This window comes from Struthio camelus, chromosome 17, assembly GCF_040807025.1.
Source record: "Struthio camelus isolate bStrCam1 chromosome 17, bStrCam1.hap1, whole genome shotgun sequence".
Taxonomy (NCBI): Eukaryota; Metazoa; Chordata; class Aves; order Struthioniformes; family Struthionidae; genus Struthio; species Struthio camelus.
In genome coordinates this window covers 14367378-14394484 of record NC_090958.1, presented here as the reverse complement: position 1 = coordinate 14394484, position 27107 = coordinate 14367378, and the positions used below count along the sequence as shown (strand labels likewise).

Sequence of the window (27107 nt, the reverse complement as noted above, 5' to 3'; positions counted from 1 at the left end):
GATAAAACCTTGCCTCTCTTACTTTAAAAAAACGATGTTAAGAGGAACATAAAAACACTGTGGCCCAGATTTAGGAGTACTTAATACATACCACAGGAACCTGAATTTTAATGTTTATTTTTGAGAAATTCCCACTTGAATTTTTTTATTCAACGTTCAGAAAGTTTCAGGACCAGCATGTTGGGTTTTTGAAAATTTAGCCACAAGTGTGGTGCTGTGCTCTGTTGTGAACTCTTCCTTATATTGTTATGCTTCATCACAGATGTCAATACTCTTTATTCTGATATCCTGAAGTAGTGTCTTTTCTGGGGCTAGAAACGAAAGAGCTACTGACACCTGGACTTCAGAACTGTTTGGCGTCACAAGAAGAACGTGAGGGTAAGACTTACGTTTATATGCCTTTATATTAATTATATTCAAAATATATGGCTAGGAGTTTGTAACACACTTAAAGATTATGCTACAGGTATTGAAGTGAGCATTTTCTTCACCGTGTGCATTCCTACCACGTATTTATTTACCATTCAGAATCCCAGAGTGCTGCTAACTGCATAAGTTAACAGCTGTCTGCTAGCACAGTTCCTGGCTCCTACCTCCTCAGGCATCTTTTTCCTGTTTATACTTGTACATCAAATGGGCCTTTGGAAAAATCCCTGATTTTCTTTTGTTCTGTTTTCTTTGTTCTGTTTCCATGTGGTCTTTTCCCCTTTGCAGATGACATGTATGGGAAATGGCTTATTGTAGCAACAGGAGACAGAAGGCAAAAACAATTGCATCATGGGTAAAACAAACATCAAAGCAAAGCAGGAGCCAAGTAGCTGTGAAAAAATTATTTCATATGTGATATTTCAGTGTGTTTAAGTCCAGCGCTGGCAGATTTTTGGCAACACAGAAAAAAAAAATGCAAAGAGCTACCATTTTCAAAAAGTTATTTTTCCCTGTGTTTCTACTTGAAACTCTCCAGGAGTCAGTATATGATGCACCTGTTGCCATGGGTGCTTTGCCATTTACACGTTTCCTGTGACTGTGAAAATGCACTAAGCCTACCTGCAGAGTCCCAGTTGTAACTGGGCTTAAATCAGTAAAAAAGCAAGTCTGAAGGACTGTGAAAACCAAATTCCAAATTCCTATCTTTCCTTAAGTGCAAATTAACTGTCTTATGACCCATGTATAAAGACTAGGGTGCTTACTGTTGATGTTTATTTTCATTTTAGAAGGAATTGCTGAAGGTAGCCAGCCTGATTAAGTACTTTTAACAGCTCCCACCAAAAGATAATTAAGTTCTGCGGAGAAATGGAAGGAATCTGGCATAAAAAAAAAAAAATTAAACATGGCAGATATTTTAAATCAATAAACATAACTATTTCTCACGCATTTTGTTTTTTTTCTTGATTTACATAAGTGACTTTGACTACGTCTTTATATTCTGTTTATTTTTAAATAATGCTGAGTGAACAAAATCAGCATATTGTGTTTCTGCAGCTTTAACCCTCTGACCGGCTGGGGAGTTCTGCAGGGTACTAAGGAATAAAAGTTCCCGCTGTTGGTAAAGAGCCCGTGGCAAGCAGTAATCAGCGCTCTCAAAAGCAGTGAACATGCCTCATCTAAGGGTATATGCTGAATTTGTTAAATGTTTAGCCAGATTTGAGTAATAAGATTATGTGCTGAAAGTACTTCAACTTTAAGCAGCAATATCAGCACTTTACTTTCATGGTTTTGAGGATTTTCTTTTTAATTTGTAAAAAAAAAAAAAAAAAAAAAAAAGGTTTCCTAAATAGGTTGCTATGCTGCAGGATACCCGGACCGAATCTGGAGACAAACTGGCAACCTAAACCAAACCAATGCAGGTATGCGTATTATTTTAAGTTAACACGGCCTCCTAATTCTACCTGGAGTGACAGGGAACAAAGAAAAGGGACATTTTGCTCCATTCGCTGCAGTTAGCAGACGTAATGGGATCAGACGGGCCTTTTATAAGGTTAGGGTTTAATTACACAGGGTTATCTCCTGCCCCTTGAAGTCAGCGTCCCCAGACGCATCAGACGTTAGTCTTAAGCAAAGGCACACCTAACAACAGAAACAGGGGCGCTTGAGCGTTTGTGTTGTCTAGACGTTCCTTATTTCCACAGAAGTGCAGAGCAGCTGGCCTGCAGGGTGGATTCACATCGCAGGCTGCTTACTTGCAAGAGGCCAGATCTGTTGCAAAGTAGCTAAAATAGAAGTTGTGATTCTCTATAAACACCCATGGCATTTCAGTCAGTCTTGATACTTAGAATACGGCTCTTTTTTCCCCGAGCCGATTGCTAGCCTGCTGAAGAACTTATCTCAACACAAGGGCGACTGCTTATGTTTTGTTTAAATTGCTGCTGCTCCCTTGTGTCCAGTCACTCCTCCCAGCAGTTGTCCTGTGCACATTTATGTCCGTGTCTGACTCTCTATGTCCGTTTTGCGTGCATCTCTGGAAAAGAGCAAGTTTGCGCAGCGTGTTCGTTCACGTTAGCGACAAACGCCACCTCGCACCGCAACACCGCGGCTTGGTTTCTTGTTTCATTGCTCCACCTTCTGGTTAACTCACATAGCACTTATTTTTCAAGCAAGAACCGGGATGTGGAGGGATGTGTCTTTAAGTGGGATATTCTCCTCCCCTGTTTAAGTCCATCGCTAAGTTTAGCAGCTTTGAAATGTCGCCTTTGTCTCTTCTGTCGCACCGTTTCTCTACTGCCCATGTCCTCGGGGTTATCGGAACAGAAGCGGTGAAGGAAACCACACTATCGGTAAAACTCAACACACAACATCATTTTTTCCCCCCTGGAAGATACCTCCTCCGGGACCTTTTAACTCCTAACCCCAGCAACGATTTCTGCTGGGCTCACGAAGGTTACAAACACCATTTCGGAGCGTCCTTTTCGCCCTGGATGCAGGACATGCATCCAACCAGCTGCCATGGGCACCCAGGCGCGCCGAGGCGCCCAGCTCTCCTCAGGGGCCTGCGGGCACCTCACCGCGCAGAAAACAACGCGTCCTTATTACTCGATAAAACGCCCCGCGCTAGTTTTAGTAATCGCCTGAGGAAGCGAGCCGCGGAGCAGCAAGATCCCAGCGGGAGCCGCTTCCCCCCCCCCCGCGTTGTTCGGGAACTTTCGGCTCTGCCCGCCGCGCCTCGAACTCCGCGCCGCGGCCGGCCGCGCGCCGCAGCCAATCAGAGAGGACCGCGTGTTCCGCCGCTCGCGCCACTGGGGGCAGCGAGCCTGTGAGGGGCCTTGCGCGTGCGCGGGGCGGGCGAGGCGCCGAGGCCCGCGGTAGCGGTGTTCGCTCCCTTACTGCTCCGCTTCTTGCGTCCCCCTCCCCTCCCGGGAGCCGGTCTGAGGGCACGGTCGGCGGCGGGAGCGGCTGTTGGCGCCCGGCGGGGAAGAGGCCGTGTGGCGTCGTTTGGAGGGCGGCCGTTGCTTATCGCTGGCGCAGGATCAAAGCCCCTTGGCCGGCCCGGGGCTGGCTGAGGTACCGCGGAGGGGTGGCCCGGCCTGGCGGCGCGGTGGGGGGGCGGGGGTGATAGCCGGAGGGAAGCGCCTTCCTCCGCGGATCCGGCCCCAGCGGCTGCTGGAGGCCGGCGGGGGTCGTTAGGGCGAGGGCCCTTGGAGGGGCAGAGGGGGCTCCTGCGGGGGAGGCGACAGGTCGTGGATCAGCAGGGAGCCGGCCTCGGCCGACCAGCCCGTGGGGTTGGCCTGTCCTCTGAGTGAAGCGTGCGCTCCTCCTAGTGTCGTGAATGACGCTGAATAAGCCTCGAGTGAAAGTAGCACCAGCGGACTCCAGTTTACACTTGGGCACGGATGCGATGTAGCTGTGCTCTCTAGTGTAGTTGTCTGTCACAGCTTGAAAATTTCTGGCCAGCATGCTCAAAAAGTTGACTGAGGAGCTGTAACTTGGCCACACTAGGTGTACTAGTAAGGAGACCCAAGAAAGCAGGAAAGCTTGTAGAGAAATATATTTTGTCAGGCCAGGCCTACGGTTTTAGGCAAGAAACAAATTTCTTGGGCATCTGGAAGGAGATCTTGTCTGGGCACTTGTTTGCTTGTGTTAACTGTATAGTCTTGTCTAAATACAGCTGTTGTTGTGCTCTGAATTTAGCAAAGAGTGATTGGAAACATCCTACTTGTTTAAATTTTGGTGTGTTTTTACCTGACTTTCTTAAGTGATACCAAATCTCACTGTTCTGTGTGTTTTATCAGGCTAACCAAAAACAATGGAACTGGGTGTCTGCCACTGCTAAAAGTTCCTTAGTGTCCATGTTTTTATAAAAATTCAGCTATGTGAAGTACAAATATTTTAATGTTCACGCTACTATGTACTACTTCAAATGGTGTATTTGTTGTCTCTTTAGGTATTCATGACACACGTGAGAAGTTTACCATAAGTTGAGCAGAAAAGCCAATTTTTTTTTCTGTGCTATTAAATGGAGACGAATGAAATAGCACTGCTGATAATAGTTGCTGGGGTAAGATTGGGGGAAGGAGAAGATCAGACACTAATGCTGTAGATGGTTTGTCTTAGAAGAGAAAATGACGGGAAGAGCTAGAGCCAGAGCAAGAGGAAGACCTCGAGGACAGGAGACTGCTATTCCTTCTGTAGGAGCTGCATCTGTAAGTTGGTTCTCTTTTTAATTAGCATGGCTGTGCTTTGGAATGGCATACCTCAGCTGCTTCCTATTATTGCTTCATCTATAGATGTGGTGTCAGGTATACAGTTGCATTAAATGTTTTTGATTAAATAAATATTTGTGTGGTTGCAAACAAGTACTTTACTGTAGTACAACTGTCCTAATAGAGCTAGTCGAAGGAGGTAGACATTTTTGTGTTATAGTTTGTCCACTGTGATATCCTGGAGAAAGGCAGGACGGGCTTATTAGGCTGTTGATACCACTGAGGGATATTTGCCCAGAAGCTGGGTCTGGAAAGGCTTCTGACCTGATCCTAATGTTTTTGGTTTTAATGTCAAGGGCTTTATGTCTCTGGATTTGAACAGGTGCTTAGCGCTTGCTTTGTCTGTATATGCTCTGTACAAAGTGTAACTTGAAGATAGCTGAAACTTTTGTATCTGCAGTCACTGCCGCAGATTTTTTTTTTTAAAGCGTTTCTCAAATCTGTCAGTTCTTAATATCATCTTTCATCTGAGATGTAGTTAGAGTGCAGGAGTGTTCCTAATCCATTTCTCACCAGTGTCAAATAGATAAGTTTAAAACGTGATAGAAGGTAGGTTATGCATCTTTCACAAATAGTGAACTATACCTTGCTTTACCGTTAGCACTGATGGACCTTATCGAACCTGGATCAGAGTAAATAAACCTAAGAGACCTGATTAGTTTGAACTTGGGCTCTGTGACTTCAGTAGAAATGAGAATAGAAGTCAGGAGGTGATGCCGCTATCCTGTTGTAGATGAAGAGGAAAATAAAAGAAACAGCTTAGCTACCTCACGTGGAGCATGAATGTTTGCCCAGCCTGAGTAGAGACAGGTGTGTTTCAGCTCCTTTCCTCTCCTCCCCCACCCAGGCTGCCCCTGATGTGCCAATGCAGACTGTGTATACCTCCCTCCAAGGGTTAGTTTGTGTTTTAGCCCTTAGTTCCGGAAGGGTTTTCAAGCCATGTTTAAAGAAGGTGGCAAAATGAAGAAGAGAGTTTAATACTAGAGCTTTGGAAAACTAGGCCTTAGGCATACACTTCTGTTTTAAGATTAGGTGAGAACATAATCCGTGCTTGATAGCAGGGGAAGATGGGAACAACCAGCCATGTGCTGTAGAAGTGTTCCATACCATTTGACTTTTATACTGGACTATCACAGACGTATCATCATATCACCAACTTTTGTGTCGTTGCTAGGGTTTTTATCAAAAAGGGAAAAGGTTTAGTGACATTTCAGGAGGCCAGGGACCTTTCTTTCCTTCCTAACCTCCTGACAACCCCATGTTCTTTCTTGCTGCAGGGGTAGGAAAGAGGATGGGTGTGGTCTTTCCCCAGGAAGTCTTTCCTACAGTGGAGTGTGCAGCCTCCAAGGAAGTTATCGAGAAGATGGAGCCAGGCTCTTTTTAATGATGGATGGTGGGAGGATGAGAGACAACGGGCAGAGTTTGAAGCAAGAGATGTTTTCACTGGATATAAGGAAAAACCTCTTCATGATGAGGACAGCCCAATATTGGAACAGGTTGCCCAGAAGAGTTGTGCAGTCTCTGTCCTTGGATACTGGATAAATCTCTGAGTAACCTGGTCAGACCTCATAATTGACGCTGCTTTGAGCAGGAGGTTGGACTAGAGACCTCCTGAGGTTCTTGCCAACCTGGATTATCTAGTGATTCTATAAAAGGGTAGGATTGTTGTAAACATCTTCCCCTCTTCCTCCCTGCGCTTCACTGGATCAGTGTATCCTCACCCAGCGTAAACTCTTCCTTCCCTGCACTAGTCCTTGCATGGATGGGAAAGGAATCTGCCCGTCGTCAGGGAGGGTCAGCTAAGGCTAGCTAGGGTCAGTGCCTAGCTGTCGCATCAGAGAAGCCGGGCAGGTGATGTTGGATCAAGGATGGGAGTATAGGTGAGAGAGGCACAGCAGGATTCATTTTTTTTTTTAGAGCTATATTGGGTGCTACAGAGAGCTCAAGACTTGTGATAATATGCTATTAACGTGATAGTAGTACCCTAATAATTTTAACATGTACTTTTTAGGATTGTGCACAGTAAATTTCTGAAGTAGTGCTGATGGTTATTTACAGACTTCCCAAAGGGTATGCTGTTGATGGATCTAGCAGTGTGTTGAAATTAGGTGGAGAATACAGATTCATCACAGAGAGATGCCTGTGTACATACCTGTATTCAGTGTCAGATCCTGCAGAAGGGTATTGCAAGACATAAACCTTGCGCTCTGAGAGCGAAGGGGTAGAGCACATCCAGGAATGGATTGCTGGCAGGTTATCGCACTGGCTCCAGTGCTTTGTTGTAGGACAGGACAGAGCCAAGCTGGCTCTGTAGCTCAGATTTCAGGATCATCCTTGATACTGACCTGTTGCTTGCTTCCACCTGAAGTAGATTTGGTTACTCAGCAGGAGGGACTAACCACACTCTGGTGGCAAGCTGCAATTTTGTGGTTGCATGTAATGGGATACTGAAATGTGGGATCACTCCTGGCAGAAGATTCAGTGTTCTGGTCGCTGAATAGAATAAATTTATGTTTTTTTTTCCCATGGGAAGCGTGCATCCTTTGGGGAGGAGGGGCCATCTCTGGCTGGTTCAGCTTATTCCAGAGTATTCTTCTGGAGGTGACATTTTCAGTATTATTTATTCACGGAACACTAAAGTTACAAGAGCTGTTTTTATTAAGTAAGTAGTGTTTTGTTTCAGAGGATGTGTACAAAAAATTAGAAATTCAAGGACTTTGGGGCTTAGAAAGAGGAAGATGGTATTTATTACTGGTTAAATAAAGGTTAAAAAAATCCAAAAGCCCATTATTTTTGAGTTTATGCAGAGGAATAATTCTCATTTCTGTTCTTTATAATACCAGTTACAAAGCCTAGGATAACTTTAGTATTACTGAATAACTGACACATAAGTATTTTTTTTTTTCCTGTATTAAGTAACTGTTACAGAAACGTGGGTATTCTGGAGTTGGTTAGTGGCTTTGTTTTGCAGTACTCTCAGCAGTATGTTATTTCTTCACTTGTAGCAGGAAAGGTTGTTCCCAACTGTTCTAGGCTTTGCAGGTTCAGCAGACTTTGCCAAGTCAGCCGTCTGGCCATCTGCAACCTCAGCAGCCATGCCTTCTTCCGCTACTATCATCAGGAGAGCTTGCTGGCCGTGGGCGACAGAGAGGCCCTCTGAGTGTTCCAAAACCAGAAGGTGAGAAAGGGAGAAAATGAAGTTTATCGCCCAAAAGAACGTATACTTTGGACAGAATGCAGTTAATATGTTCTTTCTATTGTGTTTCTAATTTTTACTTTTCAAAATGAGAGTCGTGACTAAGATTTGGAAAAGTTTACATCTTTTGTGGTCATAGCGGTGTTATTCTAATGTGCTATGTAACTGAATTAGAATTTTGAAAAGTACCTTAACTGTGCTGGACTTAAACCGAACACTGTTTCCGCTATCAAAATAGTTTAAACATTTGTTGACACTATCAACTACGTGAATCCCAGTAATAAACTTCACTTGGATACCCCACTCTCAGTCTTGAATTGGGATCCGATAGTGCAGCTTTCTTACCTCTTTCACATCGCAGTGTCTTCAAGCAATTCAGTGAATTGGCTGAAGCTGAAATGAAGGATGTGTCCTCTCTGCAGAAGAGATTGTTGACTCAGATGGTATATTACTCCTCCAGCTCTTTTCAGGTGGCTAACCACCTGTTCTAATCATTAGTTAACTGTCCCTAAATCTTAGGAAGCTAATATGTATTACCTCAATGCTATGTTTAGATGAGTTTATTGTATAACAAAAGCTGAAACTTAACGTTTCTTAGTTTCTCTTTAAATTTATATGGGTCTCACTTTTGAGATTAAAACTGTATTTAATTCTGATTTATGTCTAAAGCTCCTTTGTCATTCTCTACCCTTCCCCAATTTTCAAAACTACAGAATTTCAGATTTCAGCAGGCTTTCAGGAAATGTCTTTAGGAGATAGGGGTGGACGTCGTCGAGACTTCCATGACCTTGGGGTAAATACTCGGCAAGCCATAGAACATGTTCGAGAATCAAAGACTGGTATGTTAAGATTATAAATAGATATCGAAGCAAACCAAAATAGTATTGTTTTATTTCTGCTTTTGACTTTTATCTGAAAATCAGAACTGACTGTATTACAGTATCACTTAGACAGCCAAATAAACAAATCCTCTTTGTGTTTAAAAGGAAAAAAAAAAAAATCTATGAGGTGCCCCTAAGATCTGAAGAAGAACAGTGAGGTGATATGTCTGATGCCAAAGTACTTCACGCAAATTGTGTAGTGTTTTAAATGCTAAATATTTAGATAGAAATGATGCTTTTATTTTCCTGACGTGCGCTTCTCCAAGCAGGACTTGTCTTTCAGTTCAAAACTTAGTGATATTTTATTGAAATTGTTACCTAAACTTGTTTGGTTTCTTGTTTCTCTGCTTGTCTTGTAAGGATCTATGTTTTTCCCTTGAGGGCGATAATTTGTACCTTGATAGCTTTAAATTACACTAGCGTAGTTCTGTGTTTAGCTTGCTTAAAGACTTCTGAACTAACTCCTCTTGGTGCGATTTTGGAGCTTGCTGGAGCTTCAGTGCAATATTAGAATCAGTTTTTCTTCATGCCACAGCTGAAGCAAATTACCAAGTGTTCAGCTCTGTTTCTCTTCCACACAGTCAAGGCAAACCAGGATTATTTGGCTTCTGTAGGTTTGCTTCTATAGGTTCTTGTTGGTAATACATTCACCTGACCAAGTTCATAAAGATGTCCAAACAAACTTGGAAATTGAGACCCCTTTTGAAGAAACTGTTTAAATCTGAGGTGACTTCCTTCTCCCTTTAAGGTGAAGGGACACGGAAGAGAATTCATGGGAATGTGGATATCCTTACTGATTGACACCAGGTTAATTTTTTGTTCTATGTTTCTGATTCATGTAAAGAAAGAATGACTTGTCCACACCACCTGGCCACCATTACCTTCTGACAGAAATTTATCTCTTGTTGTACCTTGTTCTACTCCTCTGGGAGACAGGCTACTGATCTAAATGCTTGCCTCATTCTATGTGACAGTTTTCCTGCTAGATGAAGGAATTATAAAAAGATCTGATAATCGGGTGACTGCATGTGATTATACTATGCCTATGACTATACTAAGCATTTGCTGTAGCTTATTGTGCTACAAGAGCTGCGGTAAGCAACTGACCTCTAAGCTTTGGATGGATGACTTGCTATTTTAAACTTTCTCAAAGTTGTTAAAATACTATAAAGTGGTAAAACTTCTATAACTATTAACAAGTTTGCCTATCATTTTAGGTTCTTCAGGTATTATGATAAGATTAAGTACAAATTATTTTCGTTTGACATCTCGACCCCAGTGGGCTTTGTATCAGTATCATGTTGATTATAATCCTCAAATGGAAGCACGCCGTCTTCGATCAGCTTTGCTCTTTCAGCATGAAGAGCTAATTGGAAGGACGCATGCGTTTGATGGAACAGTATTATTCTTGCCAAAAAAGCTAGGGAATAAGGTGTGGTATGAGAATGCTATATTCTTTTTACTTTGACTTGCTTTTTATGATGCTTTCTGTTTCTTGCTAGTCTGAACTTTGTGAACCGCTATCTTGTGAGCGATACTTATTGAAATGAATATATAAGCTAATTTACTTGCCTATAGAAATTTGGTAATAAACTTCTAATTCTAATACTCAGGTTCTGCAGGCTAGAGTAATCTTCCACCCAGTTGTCAATAGGGCAGATTGTATTTTTCCTTTAACTTTCTTGCTGCTTCGACCTTTTCGTAACCTCTGTATTCTAACAACCAACATAATTGAAAGGATGGGTCACTTTGACTATATTGTTCCCTTACTAATGATCTGTTTCCAAGTTGTGTGCTGGTAGAAGATGCTTTGGGGGTGGCCTCCGTTCTGCTCAGTGAGCTTTCTTCACCGGAATGAACGAAGCATTCTAGGTTGCAGTTTACAATCGTAGGCAAAGCAGGAATTTGATTTCCTGCTAAATCTTGAAATTGTTACCTAGAGTCTTAATGTGCTGGTACAATGTGGTGTTAATGGAGCAAAGTCCAGAAATAGCTGTGTTTGCCTGTAGTTTTATTAACCCAACTTCACTCTCTCAGGTTACTGAAGTGTTTAGTAGGACTCGAAATGGAGAAGATGTGAAGATCACGATCACCTTAACTAATGAGCTGCCACCCACTTCACCTACATGTCTGCAATTTTACAACATAATTTTTAGAAGGTTTGCTTTCCAAATTACGTCTCTATTTGAAAAATACCTAGCTTAAGTGTTCCTTTTCCACACGATGGACTACAAATCTATACGACAAATGTCAGTTTGCAAAACTCTGTAGCTACCGTTACCATGCCAGCTGCATCTAGCTGCATTTTAGTGTGCAGTTACATGCATGCTTCTGGCACATACCAGTGTGAAACGAATTTATACCTTCTCTCTGAACAGATAGATTCACGCTAGAGCGCTAACAGTTGTAGACAGTTCCCTTCTCTCTGTCCACCTCCTCTGCATGTGGATGATTTGCCTGTTAAAGCAAAAAGTAGTGTGGGACCTTAAACTGGCATGCTACTTGCAATAATCTTTCCATGTAACTTTGATGTCTGGAGTACCTAGTTTCATCTGAAATGTAGCCTGGTTAGACTGCTGCAGTCAGTTGGTTGGCAAAGGGTTGAGTTAGTATACTAACTTAACTTAGTTGTCATTAACTTTGCAAAGCGTCCATGGTCTTTCTACGTTTCATTTAATCAAGTTCATATTGTGACTTGGTTTCACCTACCTGGATGAACCAAAACTAAGGTTCTGCAGCGGGACTGGGTCTGGGTAGTTTGACTGGCTGAATAATAATAGTGAATGACATCATTATTTCAACTTCTAGGCTTTTGAAGATAATGAATCTGCAGCAAATTGGACGTAATTATTACAACCCCAGTGACCCAATCAGCATCCCTAACCACAGGTTTGGCAAAAAGGATACCCAGGTTTAGCTGGGGGCGGGAAGGAGGAAGGATGATAGTTTGATATCAGTCCAGTGGTTTATCTTCTAATAAAACAATAGACTTAAAACATGATATTCCTAAAGCAGTTCGAGACCTCATGCTCTTAATTTCTTCTGTATATAACTCTTAAGATCTGATGATTCTTTACCAGTCTCTGCTCTGCTTTTACATTTTATTTAAATGTTAGAAATCTTGCTTAAATATCTCTTAAGGCTGATATCTTTGAATACTTTAATTCTAAAGCTCTTGAGTGTCCAGCCTTCATTCTGAAGGCCACTTAATCTGCCAAGGAAATTCATAGCTGATCACCTGCCACTGGATGGGTAGTTTTGGAAGTAGCCTATTGGTAGATGTCATTTTCCACCCCCCCCACCCCTTGGGTGCCTCAGACTGTGACTGAGGCTTCAGGCTAGCCCTAGGCCTGTTGCACATGTTAATAAGCTCCAGTTTGACTGGGGCCCAGTCATGTGGTTGTGGTGCACACTCTTCCATTGGACTGGCTTATGTAACCTGATTAATAGAAGAAATTGGGCAGTGTTCTTCTAGATAAACTGTTGACCCTTGTCTCTTTCAAATGCATCTTGAATACCCACAGGCGTTTTATTTATCATATTTAAGAGTAATAGCGTGAAATGAATTTCTTAAGTTTTGCAGCATCCTTAGCTCAGTTACGTTGCTACATCATTAAATTAATCTTTTGTCTTAAGTTGATTAAAGATACCTGCATTAAAGAATGTTTTCTGGCCTTTTGGGATCTTGCTTACATTTGGATAATGGTTTCTTTGTGTCTTGGCTGCTTTTCAGTGTCTGGGGAAGTAGAGAGAAGTAACTCAAGGGAGAAAATAGAGATGTTTTAAAGCCTGCTAAGCTTCTGCATGTTCTCTTTTGACAGGTTGATGGTTTGGCCAGGCTTCACAACTTCTATTCTCCAGTATGAAAAAAGCATTATGTTATGTACAGATGTGAGCCATAAAGTTCTTCGCAGTGAGACAGTGTTGGATTTTATGTACAATCTGTATAACCAGGTCGAAGAACAAAGATTTAGAGATGTCTGCACTAAGGAACTGATAGGTCTAATTGTTCTTACGAAGTAAGATGTTGTTTAAGCTCCTTTTTTTCCCTAATACGTGTTAAGCATCAGACTACATGGCACAGTCAAATGGGATAGCAGTGTTACCGGAAATAATTGAGAGCCAGATAAATCTGTCTTGGTGTAGTATTCTGACTTGGCTAATGCTACTTGATTGCTTGATCAGACTAAATGATGCATCTATTGCGGCTATATGGCTTGAAAAGCTGCTACCTCTGGCTTTTGCATGTTGCAGTCTCTTTTTGCTTGGCAATATAGCTTGGCAAATGCAACCTTATCTCTTAACCAAATTTGCTTTATATGAGTCAGTTGCGCTTCATTTAGCTAAGGTGGCTTGTGAAATCCAAGAGGGCATCATCGTTTAACTTGCTTGAATTATGGTTCTTGTTAGACTGATCAATCTGTTTTCACGTGTAACTCAAACCCCTCTCCCCTGTTTATATTTTTAAATTGCTGTTTCAATAATTAACCTGTTTGCTGACTGGTGATGAACATAAAACACCAAAACAAATTGGCGGTGTTGTTAGTGCCAGTACTTGGTATACGAACCAGGGACTTGCCATCGCTGAGAACCAATTGCGACTTTTTGACAGTGAAAGATAAATTCTAGGAGATTTGGTGTTACAGCTCATACCTACGTGTCTTACACTTTTTAAAACATTCATCGAAATCTTAGTAATGTAAGTCTCCCCCCCCGCCCCCAACCTTAGATCTTAATGAATTAAAAGAATCCTTTAGCAGTCTACAAGTAGAGCTGGTACTACGTAAGATAAAGAAGCTCTTAGGATTCTCGACTTCTCAGACTTGTTTATTTTTCTGGGATTTTTCATATCCTGAGGTAGACAATGAAGTGTCAGCATGAAAACAGTATCATTTTCAGCTTAACAGACTGATGGCAGGTGACGGCATTTGCAAATAGCAGGAGATGCTTATTGAGTTGGTCCTGGTTTTTACTCAATTCTATGAAAAGCTAAATTGCATCTGTTATAATGGACAACTTGCAGTTACTGCTATGGGAAACAAAGCTTCAACTTACATGAGTACTGCAGTTAACTTTCTTCTTTTATCACAGTTCTATTTCATTTATATTTGACTTAAGATTTTTAAAAACTAATGAAATGTTTTATTCAGGTACAATAATAAAACATACAGAGTTGATGACATTGACTGGGATGCCAATCCAAAGTGTACCTTTATAAAAGCGGATGGCTCTGAAATCAGCTACATAGACTACTATAAAATGGTATGGAGTTTGTGCGTTCTGCTTAAACTTGAAGCTTCAGAGCATCAGTAGAGGACTAGTTATAGTGTATGGATTAGGAATTAATAGTCATCTTTAGTAGAATGTTATCTTTAATGGATGTTATAGAACCTGAAAGACGCAGCTACTCTAGATCACAGAATCACAGAATCGTTTAGGTTGGATGGGACCTCTGGAGATCATCTAGTCCAACCTCCCTGTTCAAGCAGGGTGACCTAGAGCATATTGCCCAGGATCACATCCAGACGGGTTTTGAATATCTCCAGCGAAGGAGACTCCACTACCTCTCTGGGCAACCTGTTCCAATGCTCTGTCACCCTCACAGTGAAGAAGTTTTTTCACTGGAAGATGGCATGCATTCCACTTGTGTTATTTCATAGTGCTCAGGCTGCACTTAGGATAGACTGGACTGTGTCTTTTCAGCTGACTAATACGGTTTGATTACTGGAGGTGGAATAAGTGAACAGTCACGTTAAGAGAAATTACTATTTGATAGTTCTAATTCTTTGAGATACAGTTTATGCCTGTCTTTCACAGCTTAACCTTCTTTGTATCTGAGGCCTACCACAGGAATTACAACGTTTTTCTGCGCATGAGCCCCTCTTGTAAAATAGGATGGGACAGTTGTGTCCACTTCTCCTGTTTTTATTGAAAGGGTGAGGGAGTATAAGTTGTCACCTAAAATGTACATATTTATGGCATCAGTTTGTTCTGAATAACACTGCTTGCAGAGGTAGCTGGAGAATACAAACTAGAAATAGCATGTGATTCATTGAGCCTTTTCCAGGGAATAATTCCTTTCTCCTACGGGCAGAAAGTACCCCCGCCTGCCTTCCAAAACAAAGCCTCAGGCTGTTCTTTATTGGTTTAGTAAAATAGAACCAAATTTATATTGTCCGTTCTAGTGCAGGATGGGGTTTATAATTGATAATTATTCTCTGACTTTCCTCATTTGTTGTGATTTTTTTTTTTTGGTTGTTTGTTTGAAAATGTAACCTTTTGCATGCCTTCTAAGATGTAGTTCTCCTTAGTGTGTCACCAGACGCTTAAGACTGGAAAAAAGAGGTAGACAAGGAAGTAACGTTTGCAGCATTACTGAGAGTAATGACTCTCAGCTTGTGTCATGTTTTTTCCTTCTAAATCAAATTAGTGTCTGTTAGAGCAATCTTGCCAACTGCACGGAGTGGTTGAAGAAGGGGTGAATTTCAGAGGTCCCCTTGGAGTCTTGTATGATTCTTGTGATGTCTTGAGTTAAATCGCCCTGTAGCGCAGCAGCCTTGTCCATAAATGATCATCCTAATCTTGAATTAGATGCTTTGGGTGGCGCTGACTTGAGCAAAGCAAAGGGTTGTCTCTGTTGTATCTTACAACTCGGTAACATCAGTAAGGAGGGGATAGTGAGGATAATGCCTCATTGGGCATTTCCTGGCAGAAGCAGTTTTCTTTAAGTTAGATCTACTGTTGGGCAATTTTTTCCCTTTTTCCCCTTAGGAAAAATATTCATTCAATTTCTAAAGTGAGCATGATTATTGAGAAAAGTGGGTGTTTGTTAAGCATAAACTAACAGCATGCATATTTCTAATACAGCAATATAATCAAGAAATTACTGACTTGAACCAGCCTGTCTTGGTCAGTCAACCTAGGAGAAGGAGAGGAAGCATCATGCCAGGACCTGCTGTACTAATACCGGAGCTGTGCTACCTGACAGGTACTATAGCAGTGGTTTCTAAGCGTCTGTCAAACTACATCTCCTACTGGAACTGGTAGCTTGACAGCAGCCTTTTGACAGATTAGGTAGAAATAGTTTGCCTCTTAAATGTGAGTTTACAAACAAGTTTTGTAAGGAAAAGCTTAGATACCTCCATTTCACAGCCTCATTTAGGTATTTTTGATATTATGTAGTCTTTACATAGGGTGTTGAACATTGGTTCCCTGATAACTTGTAGACTTTTTTGGTAGTAGAACTTCTGTTGAAAAGAGAAATTTGCCATGCAGAAAATAGAAATATTTTACAGAAAATTTTATAAAATGCATAATACATAAATATGTATTCTGATCTATGAGGTGTTCACTTTGCACTTGCGGTACATGTCCTCTCAGCACTGCTTTGTTGCGCTTTGCAGTTATAAACCACGAGCTGCCCTTCTGGCTCTTTTCAAGTGGAAAAATCCAGAAATTCATTTTTCTTGATATGCAGGGTTAACTGAGAAGATGCGTAATGATTTTAATATGATGAAAGACTTGTCCGTTCATACACGACTGACACCTGAGCAAAGGCAACGTGAAGTTGGAAGACTTATTGACTACATCCAGAAGTAAGCTACCTTGATATTCTGTGCATCTTTAACATAAAAAATTTATGTGAGAAGTTTTTATTGCAACACAACTTTGAAAAACTTACTGTCCTTTTTTAAATAAAAAAAAAAAAAAGCAAAATATAACGCATCTCAGCCAGACACGATTTTTATGTTTTAATTTAAATCTTGTCTTTAAATAGAGATGACAGTGTTCAGAGGGAACTTCGAGACTGGGGTTTAAGCTTTGATTCTAACTTACTATCCTTTACGGGAAGAGTTGTTCAAGCGGAAAAGATCCATCAAGCGGGAAGAGTGGTAAATAAACAACTTAAAATCTTTTAGACCTCTCACCAATGAAGAAGTTGTTGAAGGATGCAATACTAATTGCGAATCTATAGATTGTGTGTGAAATCGTTATAAACAAGTCGTCGTCCACACAGGGCACTTCTGAGCCTCTCACGTAGTTTATAAGTCCTAGCAAAAAACGTTTGAAGATATTTCTGACTTGCATTACTGTAATGTCTTCCTTGCAAAACAGTCCCTTTGTCTATACAGAGTAGTTTAAGATACGCAAACTAGGAGAATACAGATGTTTCTAACTAGTTTCCATTTATTTAAAATACTAAAGTTTTCAAATGAAAATTAGCTTTCAAATGAAAAGCTAAGTAATTATTTGATTTCAGTGAACAGTACTCGCGCAGAATCTATTCACTCAAAGCTGGTTAAGTCTTCGGCATGGATAACTGAGGCTGCGATGAAATTAGTTGCCATAAAACACTACAGATCTCCTCTATAGTAGTCTGTGCCCTCATGCTGTATTATCAGTCTATCGCAAATCTGCAGTGGAATTAACTTTTAACTAAATCACGTCATGCTCTGTCTATCCTGGAAGTTCTTCAGAAAACAACGTATCGGCAGCATTCAATAGCAGTGTTCACGTGCTTAACTGTTCAGTACCTCTCTATGATTTGAATCTTGGATTTACTGTGTTCAAACCTGTTATGAGTGAGTTGTCAATTTTTGACAGAACTTGTCACCAAACTGAAACTAACCAGTCCACAGGCATGCTAGTTTACAACTAATATAATTGATGTTCCTGCTGTTAATTAACAAAACCTGCATAAGAGGCTCATTTGGAGGAATGAGCTACCTGAGCCTTTTCTATTTGAGAACAAAGAATGTGGTCTTCCAGAAGGCTCTTTGATTGTTTGTCAATACATGCTAGAGGGGAGAGGTCATTTCACAGTGTCTTAATCTGTGTATCTGTGTACGGGCTAAAGCTTTTTTTTTTCTTCTTATTCTAATTCTTGAAAAGATCTGACTTCTGTATAATACCTTACTGTTTCTTGAGAAGTAGTTTCCTTATTGAAAATGAAAAATCAGATCTAGGGAGAAAAATACAGTACAGAATCAGCTATGTCTCTTACAGCTGTGTCCCACCAAAATCTGTGCAGCAAATAGTGACAACTTATGTGGGGTGAAAATCAGAGGTATCTTCACGTAATTCCAACTGAAGTACTTGGGATGGCTTGAAAGGATTAGATAAAGCTTATTTTAACTTGGTTGGTGACAGTAGCCTAAATTGAACAGATTAAAATTATGTCAGATTTTTCCAGGCTGAAGTTACTTACAGTCTGTCCCTGATGTGTATAAGGAAGTAGCTTTAGCACAGCTTGTTTGGTAGGATGTTGACTGACTTTATTTCCTTCCCCGTCATCCTCGATGCTCATCATGCTACAGTTTGACTACAACCCTCATTTTGCTGACTGGTCAAAGGAAACTAGGGGAGCTCCCTTAATCAATGCAAGGCCTCTGGACAACTGGTTATTGATCTACACACGGCGCAACTATGATGTTGCTAATGCGTTACTTCAAAATCTGTTTAAAGTCACACCATCCATGGGAATCAAAATGAACAAGGCAATCATGTAAGTTTTTGAGAAATCTGCTGGGAAATACTTTTACGCTTACTAAATTAATTTCTGTTAGCATGCTTAGGTTGTTAAATGAAGAGATAATATAGAATTGCACACTGCCTGTTTCTGTAAGGTTTTAATACAGTTGCTTTCAGTATGCAGATTCTTCAGATTTCTCAAGTGACAGAATTTCTTAGACTATCTCCACAAGCTTTTGCGACGAGTTAAGCCTGCCAAAGCCTAACAGTATTAGACATCTAGTTCTTGAGCGAAACCGTCTCGGGTGGAGCTGGTTGCTGTTGGAAGCCTAGATTGGAGGCAGTTGCTCTGCATGTTTAAGAAGTGTGAATATTGTATATTTGTTAACAGGTATAAATGTGACACTTTGTACAGTACTGATACATAATAGGTATTTATATTTTTGCTAAAGTTTCAATAACTGCCAGTTACTGCTTTCTGTAAGTATTCATCGTTTTTTCTCTTCCTTTTCAGGATTGAAGTAGATGATAGAACAGAAGCTTATTTAAGGGTTTTGCAACAAAATGTTACCTCTGACACAAACATAGTATGTATTTGAATCCCTGATTTCGAAGCATGTTCATCTCTAAAATTGGAATCTGAATACTAGCGGATACATTCTCAGAAATAAAACTGATGGCTCCTGAGCATCTGCTCTTTCCTGCAGGCCTGCTCTGATACTCCTATCTAAACCTCAGACTATCTAGAACATCTCTCTGGAAAAGAACCTTTCTGCTTAGCCCTGAAGTATAGACACTGAAACTTTCCAAAAATTCCTTTCACTGTGAACTCTTGAGTTTTTCTCTTGTGTACAGGAAACATTCTCGAAAGAACTATAACTGTAATGTAAATCTGAGATCTGCTTCTTAAATTTTTTTTTTTTTTTCCTTTAAAGGTAGTTTGTCTTTTGTCTAGTTCCCGGAAGGATAAGTATGATGCTATCAAGAAATACTTATGTACAGATTGTCCCATTCCAAGTCAATGTGTGATTGCTCGCACTTTAAGCAAACCTCAGAGTATTATGGCCATAGCAACAAAAATTGCCTTACAAATGAACTGTAAGATGGGTGGAGAACTTTGGAGTATTGAGATTCCAGTAAGTAATTTTTTTTTTTTTTTTTTTTTTACGACCCTTCTGTATTGAGTCCTATTTAAAAGTAAGACGTTTTGCAAAGGAAAAAAGGAAATCTAGTATGCTTTTTCTGTAGTAGTGTCTCATATTCTTTTTCTGGTTGTGTGGTTGTTTGGTTGTTTTTTTTTTTTTTTTGGCCTCTCTGAGAAGAGGTGTGATGTTAGAATTTTACATCTCATCTCACATTTAAGAATTGAATGCCCTTGGCCTCTCTGAGAAGAGGTGTGATGTTAGAATTTTACATCTCATCTCACATTTAAGAATTTAATGCCCATGACTTAAGCGTCCTGAAACCGTAGAGCTTATATCATGGTCTGTTACACTGTAGGATGGAAGTGACAGGTACTTCTGGCATGTCTGCACTTACTAATATGTGTTCTGTGTTGATTCCTTTTAAGCTGAAACAGCTAATGGTTGTAGGAATTGATTGTTATCATGACACTGTATCTGGGAAGCGGTCAATTGCAGGATTTGTTGCTAGCCTGAATCAAGGAATGACCCGGTAAGATGCAAGTACTGAAGAAAAAGTACTGAAGAAAGACTCTTTAGCTTTCCCTTAACTGAAAATAAACTTTTCTGTGATAGGTCATGATATGAAAGTGTCCAAACTGGTTTAACTGTACTTATTAACAGTAGGAATAATTAACCATAAGAACTATGTATTAAAATAAGAGCAGACTTCACTTGTGAATTCTTCCTTGTACTCCGTCCCTTATGGACAGCCTTGTCGTCTTCCACAGTGCTTGTGGGAGGGGGCAAATGGTGGGGCAAGGGCTGGCATAACTAGAAGGCACCACAGGGACAGACTCTTTCTCTCTTTTGGGTTGACTTGTTTGAAAACTTTTTGGTTTAAGAAGAATTTCACGTGATGCTAAAGCACTTGCCTGCCCACAGGGGCTTTGCAGGGGTAGTATTCTCATATAGTATGGTAACTCTTGCTTGACTGCCTTGTTCCCCTAGTGACTCTAAAGAGTGAGTGGTCATAGCCATTTTAAAAACATCTCTTTATTGAAGAAGGCCTAGGAAGTGCTTTGAAGGTCATCTTTTATTTTCGCTTTCACAGGTGGTTCTCACGCTGTGTTCTTCAGGATCGTGGGCAAGAACTTGTGGATGGGCTCAAAGCCTGCTTGCAAAGTAAGGGAAGGCTTGCTACTCCTGCTGAGTCAGACTTAAGGAATGACAGCTTAGCTTTCTCAAAACACACCTCTGCTGCCTTGAGGAGAAACATCGCCAACTTGCACTTGGATAAAAATACAGATTCAAAATACGGTTTAAGTGTCGCTGACAACTAACAGCGTTTTGCATGCGTTCTGTCATTGATTCCCTTGTTTCTTAGCCGTAGTTAAGTAGTATCGGTATCAGTACATCTCAGAGAATATTTTGGAGGAGACACTTTTAAAGGAGACCAGACTTTGTTCTACTTTAAAGTGAACAGGTTTTTTTCTGATATGCATCACTCTTGAAGAAACCTATCCTGCAGAACAGGTGGAGGCAACAATTGTAAAATAGATGTGGTAGGTTTTGCTCTGTGAAAGTGATTTGTTTTAAGCTTACAGGTGAGCAGCCCAGAAGTTTTCAGAGAATGGAAGGAAGGGGTGATGTTTTCATTGAGTATGGATTTATTAAGATACTTCTGCACAGTTAGCTAACCCTGAGATTGCTTCTTGTTTCTTACTGGTGTGTACGTTATCTCTGAACAGACTTTGGCAATGCAGGTTCAGAAGTATCTTTCCCATTTACCTTCTTCCCTGAGGAAAGTGTTCCTTCAGTCTTGTAGCTCTTATTTGCTGAATTCTGTGGATAAATGGTTCTAATTAGGTAATTGAATGTATACTAGTACTTCTAATATAATTCTGTAATGTATGTAAGAATGAGATCCTAAATATGTGCAGTGAAGTGCACCATTTTAGGTGAGATTTTCTTGGATTACTTTGATTTCAGTTTAGAACCATCTTGAGAGCCGAGAACTGAATAAGAATAGGGAATATGGTAGAATTAGAGTTTTTTTTTTTTTTTTTTAATCTGGCTAATCTGTTTGCCAAAGATCACTTGTTGAATTACACCAACTTCTGCAGTAACATGTTGTTCTAAAGGGCAGATTCATACTAGAACGTTTACTTCACATATCCTCCATCTTACATGCTTATTTAAACGTTCTGTTCTGCTTAGCATTGCTAAAGCCTCAGCTGAAATACTGCATGCTCCAGTATTTCAGGAAAGATGAGAGTTTGTGGCAGAGTCCAAAGGAGACAATATTCAGAGCTTTAGAAAGCATGATCTCAATGAATGAAGGATCAGTAGAGACTGAAAAGATGATCATGGTGAGGAATATGCTTTCAAGTAAACAAAAGCTGTCGCAAAAGCACGATGGTAATACCTGACTGGGTGGTGAGAACTAGCAGGCTTAAGTAAGCTAAGACTAGCTCTTAGGGGGGGAAAAAAATTGCCACCAAAATGGATTGTCTATGAAGGCTTGAAGTCCACGTTATTGAAGGCCTGGGAGGAAATGTTAGGTAACAGTTGAGAGAGATGAGAGCTCCTTCCTGTCAGACAGACCATTGGACTAGATAACTTCCTTAGGTTCTTCCTGTTTTGGCACACAGGTAAATCGGAATTCTTTTCTCAGTTAACTTCTGTGTATCTTGATGCGTATCTCTTCCAGGTAACTGGAAGACTGAGGTTCCAGGTTTCAAAGCTTATTGCTGCTTTTCCAGTAATATAAATCAATTTGGAATTTTAGTTTTGGAAGGAATTTTCGTTATAGATAACTGAGAGTGGTGTCTTTTTTCTTCTTCTTTTGTTTTTTTTTTTTAAGCTGCTCTAAGAGACTGGTTCAAGTGGAATAAGTATTTGCCCTCTCGTGTTATGGTGTATCGTGATGGTGTAGGAGATGGGCAACTGAAAACCTTGGTCAACTATGAGGTGCCTCAACTTCTGGATTGCTTGAAGTCTGTTGGTAAAGACTACAAGTAAGTCTGTTTCCACCAATCCCCTTTTTTTAATGCAAAAAAAAAAAAAAAAAAAGCTAGTCTACCAAAAATTATTACTGAGGAAGATTGTGTCATCTTTTCATCCTTATTTATTTATACTTGAGTGCAAATAACTGCTTTTCTGCTGAGTTGTCTACATGATTTGAGGTATCTAACTTGTAATAGATGGAAAAAAAAATTAGTGCTCCTATCGTTTGTGTTTTCCATACACACACACACACACACACACACACACACACACATACATACACGTGCACACGGACGTTAGGCCGTTGTTGATGCATATGGTGATTAAGGTCTTTTTTCAGCTGGTTGGTCATAACCTGACTATGGTTACATGTGTGTGCGCTAGATTAATTTTCCTTTCCACTTCTAGGAGGACTTATCTATTGTCTAGTCACTAATATTCTCCTCAGTCAGTTTTCACCATTCTGCTTTAAAACTGTTACTGATTGCAGTGATTCTTTGACTTCATGTTTCTTAATTTCATTATTCAGAGCAGATTATTTGCTGACACAGCAGGTAAGCAGATCACGAAACAAGTTACAGCTGGTAGGAATTGAAGTGCTTGCTTGTGTTTAGCTTCTGTCAGTGGCTTGCTCTTTACTAAAAATACTGCTAAAGCACAGCAGTATTGGCTATATGTAAAATATGGGGTGAAAAGATAGCAGAGTCAGATTTGTATTTAGAAGATCACTTTTGGGGCTTTGTGCAAAGCCCTACTTAATCTAAAGTAATAATTCAGCGGGGACTTCATCTGTGAAATTAATGCACTGGAGAACTCGAAAGTTACTTTCAAGTTGAAGCCTTAGAGAATCTGCTCCTGAAATATTCTTGGTGCAGTCTTTCAGGGCAATTTTCTTTTTCTTTTTTCCTTTTTTTTTTTTTTTTCCCCCCCCCCTCCATTTAATTTAGTCCAAGACTTAGTGTGATAGTTGTGAAGAAACGAGTAAATACCAGATTCTTTGCACAGTCTGGTGGAAGACCTCAAAATCCACCCCCTGGTACTGTTGTTGATGTAGAGGTTACCAGACCAGAATGGTAAGTTTGTACAGAAGTAATATATCAGTTTGCCGGTGTCCCGATAATAAAGGGAATATATCCAATGTTACATTGACTGTGGGAAGTAGAAGAATACTTTCCACGCTTCTGCCCTTTCGAAAAGAAGTTCTAGGGAATGTATAGATGAAAGAACTGGAGATGCTTAACATCGTATGCATCCACTGTGCAATATTTCATAGTTTCCAATATGTACGTTTGTATGTATTACAGCATTATATATGCTTTAAGTAAGTTTGTGTGCATGTGTGGCTTTTTGGTGTTTTATTCTTGTTTTCTGGTTTAGTACTGAATCGGTGACTACTGACAGGATTGCCGAACTCTCCTAACTGAAATTAAATTCTGGCTGGCTGTAGTACAGACCTTACACTTTAAGCTTTGTTACTTTGTAAGGGTGCAATTTACGAGCAAGCGTTGGAACTTTTGGTTGATGATTGGGAACTCACTTTAAGGAGACTAAGAATTACGCAGTGCGTTGGGTGCATATGTAAAACCTAGGCACGCATCTCATTGATTTCACTTGCTGGCTGTTGATAGTGATTGTTTTTGTAAGTCCCACTCCATGGATCTCTCGGGACAGGCACCTGGGAAATGGGGGAAAACATACTTAATGCACAGTGAAAGGTTTGACTTTGACTGGTCAGGGGACTCTGGAGCATGTAGAACAGAACCTAGTCTTCAGTGGCAGTGCACAATTACAATAACTAGTTTTGCCTCTTTCCTTGTATTATCCCACCTCACTTACTGCATGCATCCCCAGGTTTGTGACTAGTTTCACAGACATCCAAAGACGGCTTAGGGTGATGTAGTAAATAAGCTTCATAACTAATCTGCACATACACTTAGTTATCAGGAGGAAAGCTATATGATGAAGCGCTAAAACGTTCTTGCCCTGAAGACCGGTGGCATATAGTAGGACTTGTATTCTTCCAGGTATCTTGTCCTTCCAAAAAAGAGGAAGCTGTGTTATTTTGCAACCAAAGCGCAGATATGTTTATGGGGTTTACTGACCACGCCCTAAAGAGGCTTTAGGGAAATAAGTAGGATAAATCTTGGGGGTGGGATTGGCTTCTTTCTAACAAAAGCAGCCTTTTCCATATGAAACTTCTGGGGTTTTGTTTCTTCTATTACAGGTATGATTTCTTCATTGTGAGCCAGGCAGTGAAAAGTGGTAGTGTTGCACCAACTCATTATAATGTAGTTTATGACAGTAGTGGACTGAAACCAGATCACGTACAACGTTTAACATACAAACTTTGCCACATGTACTATAACTGGTCGGTAAGTATTTTCTCTAGGAAAGAATAATATTTTTCTTAAAAGATTGAGCAGTATGCAGTAACAGGTAAGATTGATAAGGTGTGCAAAGAAGAATTGGTGGAAGAACATACCCATAAAACACCCACCCAGATCCGAAAAGCCTGCAATTATGCCTCTTGACCTAGAGTGGTGGTCTGAGAACCAGGCAATTTTAATGTGACTAATCTCTGTGAATTTTGAAGATTTAAAGTAACTGTTAGTCTCACTACAGAATATTTGCTGTCTTGAGCATTGTCCCCAAATGTTATGTTAAAAGCAAAACTGAAATGATTGTTTCTTACCTGCAGAAATACTTACTTCTTTGTGTGGAGTGGAGATGGAACTGTGTCTCCATTTCATGCAGGACCTCTCCTTTTGCAAACCAGGATCTGCACACAATCAGCTCATGCCTGAAATGTGCTTTAGATTTGTCAGTTTGGTAATCGTTAACCCCTCACTTGACTTCCCTGTGCCCTGTCCCCTGTGTGATACAGCACTGATTGTAAACCTGCATGGCAGACTTTTTTTGTGGGGGGGGGGGATGGAGGAGAGAGCCTGTTTGAACCTGGTCTCCTGTAAAACACGTTTTTTAATGCATTCAGCATAATGTTTGACAAATCTGCACAGGGTACAGGGAATATAAACTTGACAAATACCCAAACTCCTGAATTCCAGGACTCTCTCTGTTACAGTGAATGCATGCTTTGTTAAATTAATTGAAAATAATTCCTTTTCTTTTTTTCTCTTCCGTAGGGTGTCATCCGAGTACCTGCTCCTTGCCAGTATGCCCATAAACTGGCTTTCCTTGTAGGTCAGAGTATTCACAGAGAACCAAACTTGTCGCTTTCAGATAGACTGTACTATCTTTAAAGTTGAAATGTCAGTTGCAAAAAATAGTGCACAATGGAATGTATAATTTTCAGGTTTTCGGGTTTTTTTTTTTGTTTGGGTTTTTTTTTTTTTTTTTTAGCTGTATGTGTAGAGTAATGTAAATGCACGGCTGTGGAACTTTGTTTTCACTGTAGAGGGAAAAAAAACTTGAGACAGCAGATCTGCATTTTGAATAGGACTCTGCTTGCTATAAAGGAAATGTACAATATTTTTTCTTGGATTCTTCACAAAATAATATAGGTTATTCTTGGTCTTATCTTTTTTGGGAAGTCTTATGCATAATAATATATACATATATATATATATTTTTTAAGCACACAGGGTATTGAGTTATGTTGACCAAAACCTCAGCTTCTCCAGTTCTCACATTTATCTGCATTTTGAAAATGAAAAGTTAACACACCTTTGTTTTCTTGGCTGTTAAAAGGTGGGCAAAATTTTGTCTCCTGAGCTCTTTCATACTGACTGCCCCCTAAAACAAGGGGGGCCATCAGCTATTCTTAGTTATCAAGGTGCTATTCTAAGACTGCGTATTACTGCAAAAACCTATGAAAGAATTTTTAATGCTTGCCCTTGCAAGTGAATTGCAGGAAAATGAAAAACTGTATTGTGCTCACTTGTCTTCCTCTAGCAATAGAGGAAGTGGGGAATTGGCAAAACCTAAGGGAAAAGTTCTGGATATACCAAAGTTTCATGAAAAGTCAGAGGCAAAATTATGTTTGTATCTATCACAGATAGAGGAGCACCTCTATTATCTGAAACTACAGACTTTCTCCTAAAAGCGATGACTTTTACCACCTTGAATGCTGTTATGTGGGCTTTATTACTTAGCATGGGCTATTAACATGCTTTTTCCAAGTACAGAAATCATATTAATAGCATAGTATAAGTAAATCATTGTTTTAGATGACTGCAAATGCCTAACTGGAACTAAACGATCTTGGTCGACAAAGGTTTTTCTCATCTAACAAGCATTAAATTAATTTCCATCAGAGAACATCAGTGCCTACATCAGCACTGGCTTGCAAAAAACAACATCCTAGATGTACTATTCATGGGGTTTTTTTGATTATGCATTTCCAAAAAATTGGAATTGCTTTGGCAGTAGTTGGATTGTAATTTCATGCAACACTTGGCATGCTCCTAAGATTTCCATAGGTAACTATTAAGCAGGACTAGCTTAATTTCTAAAGCAAAAAAATCCTGCTTTAAAAAATCCTGTGTTTGTGGAAGATGACTTCAGGTTTGTTTGTGAGCGTGGTGTTTTGTTTTTGGGGTTTTTTTGGTATTATGAGGTGGCCAGTCAAAGTAGTGCATAGAGAAGGGGAAACATTTGACTTTGTGCTGTGTTTTGTGTGGGTTTTTTTTTTTTTCTTTTTTTAACTAACTGTTGTGCAATTATCTGTTCCTTTTCTTTGAGAGATTTAAATAAAGTTGTTGCTGCTGTAGTA

General features: G+C 40.2%; 1 protein-coding gene across 5 annotated transcripts; it reads left to right on the top strand.

The window, feature by feature from the left end:
- Positions 1–1549: 1549 nt before the first annotated feature.
- PIWIL1 (piwi like RNA-mediated gene silencing 1) lies at positions 1550–27107 on the top strand. 5 transcript variants are annotated; one of them, XM_068911263.1, is made up of 22 exons: positions 1550–1610; positions 1779–1847; positions 4549–4637; positions 7731–7875; positions 8607–8732; positions 9992–10206; positions 10812–10933; positions 11583–11663; positions 12596–12793; positions 13925–14036; positions 15642–15762; positions 16252–16369; positions 16552–16666; positions 18092–18279; positions 18760–18832; positions 19181–19381; positions 19816–19919; positions 20481–20551; positions 22233–22386; positions 23323–23448; positions 24600–24747; positions 25519–27107. In XM_068911263.1, the coding sequence occupies exons 3-22, from the start codon at positions 4557–4559 to the stop codon at positions 25633–25635; spliced, it is 2616 nt and encodes an 871-aa protein (XP_068767364.1). In that variant the 5' UTR covers positions 1550–1610; positions 1779–1847; positions 4549–4556; the 3' UTR covers positions 25636–27107. The 5 variants fall into 5 exon arrangements, with proteins under 5 accessions (XP_068767364.1, XP_068767361.1, XP_068767363.1 ...); XM_068911260.1 differs by lacking the exons at positions 1550–1610; positions 1779–1847 and adding an exon at positions 3267–3498 and having other exon boundaries at positions 18760–18836; positions 19185–19381; XM_068911261.1 differs by lacking the exons at positions 1550–1610; positions 1779–1847 and adding an exon at positions 3269–3498 and having other exon boundaries at positions 7740–7875.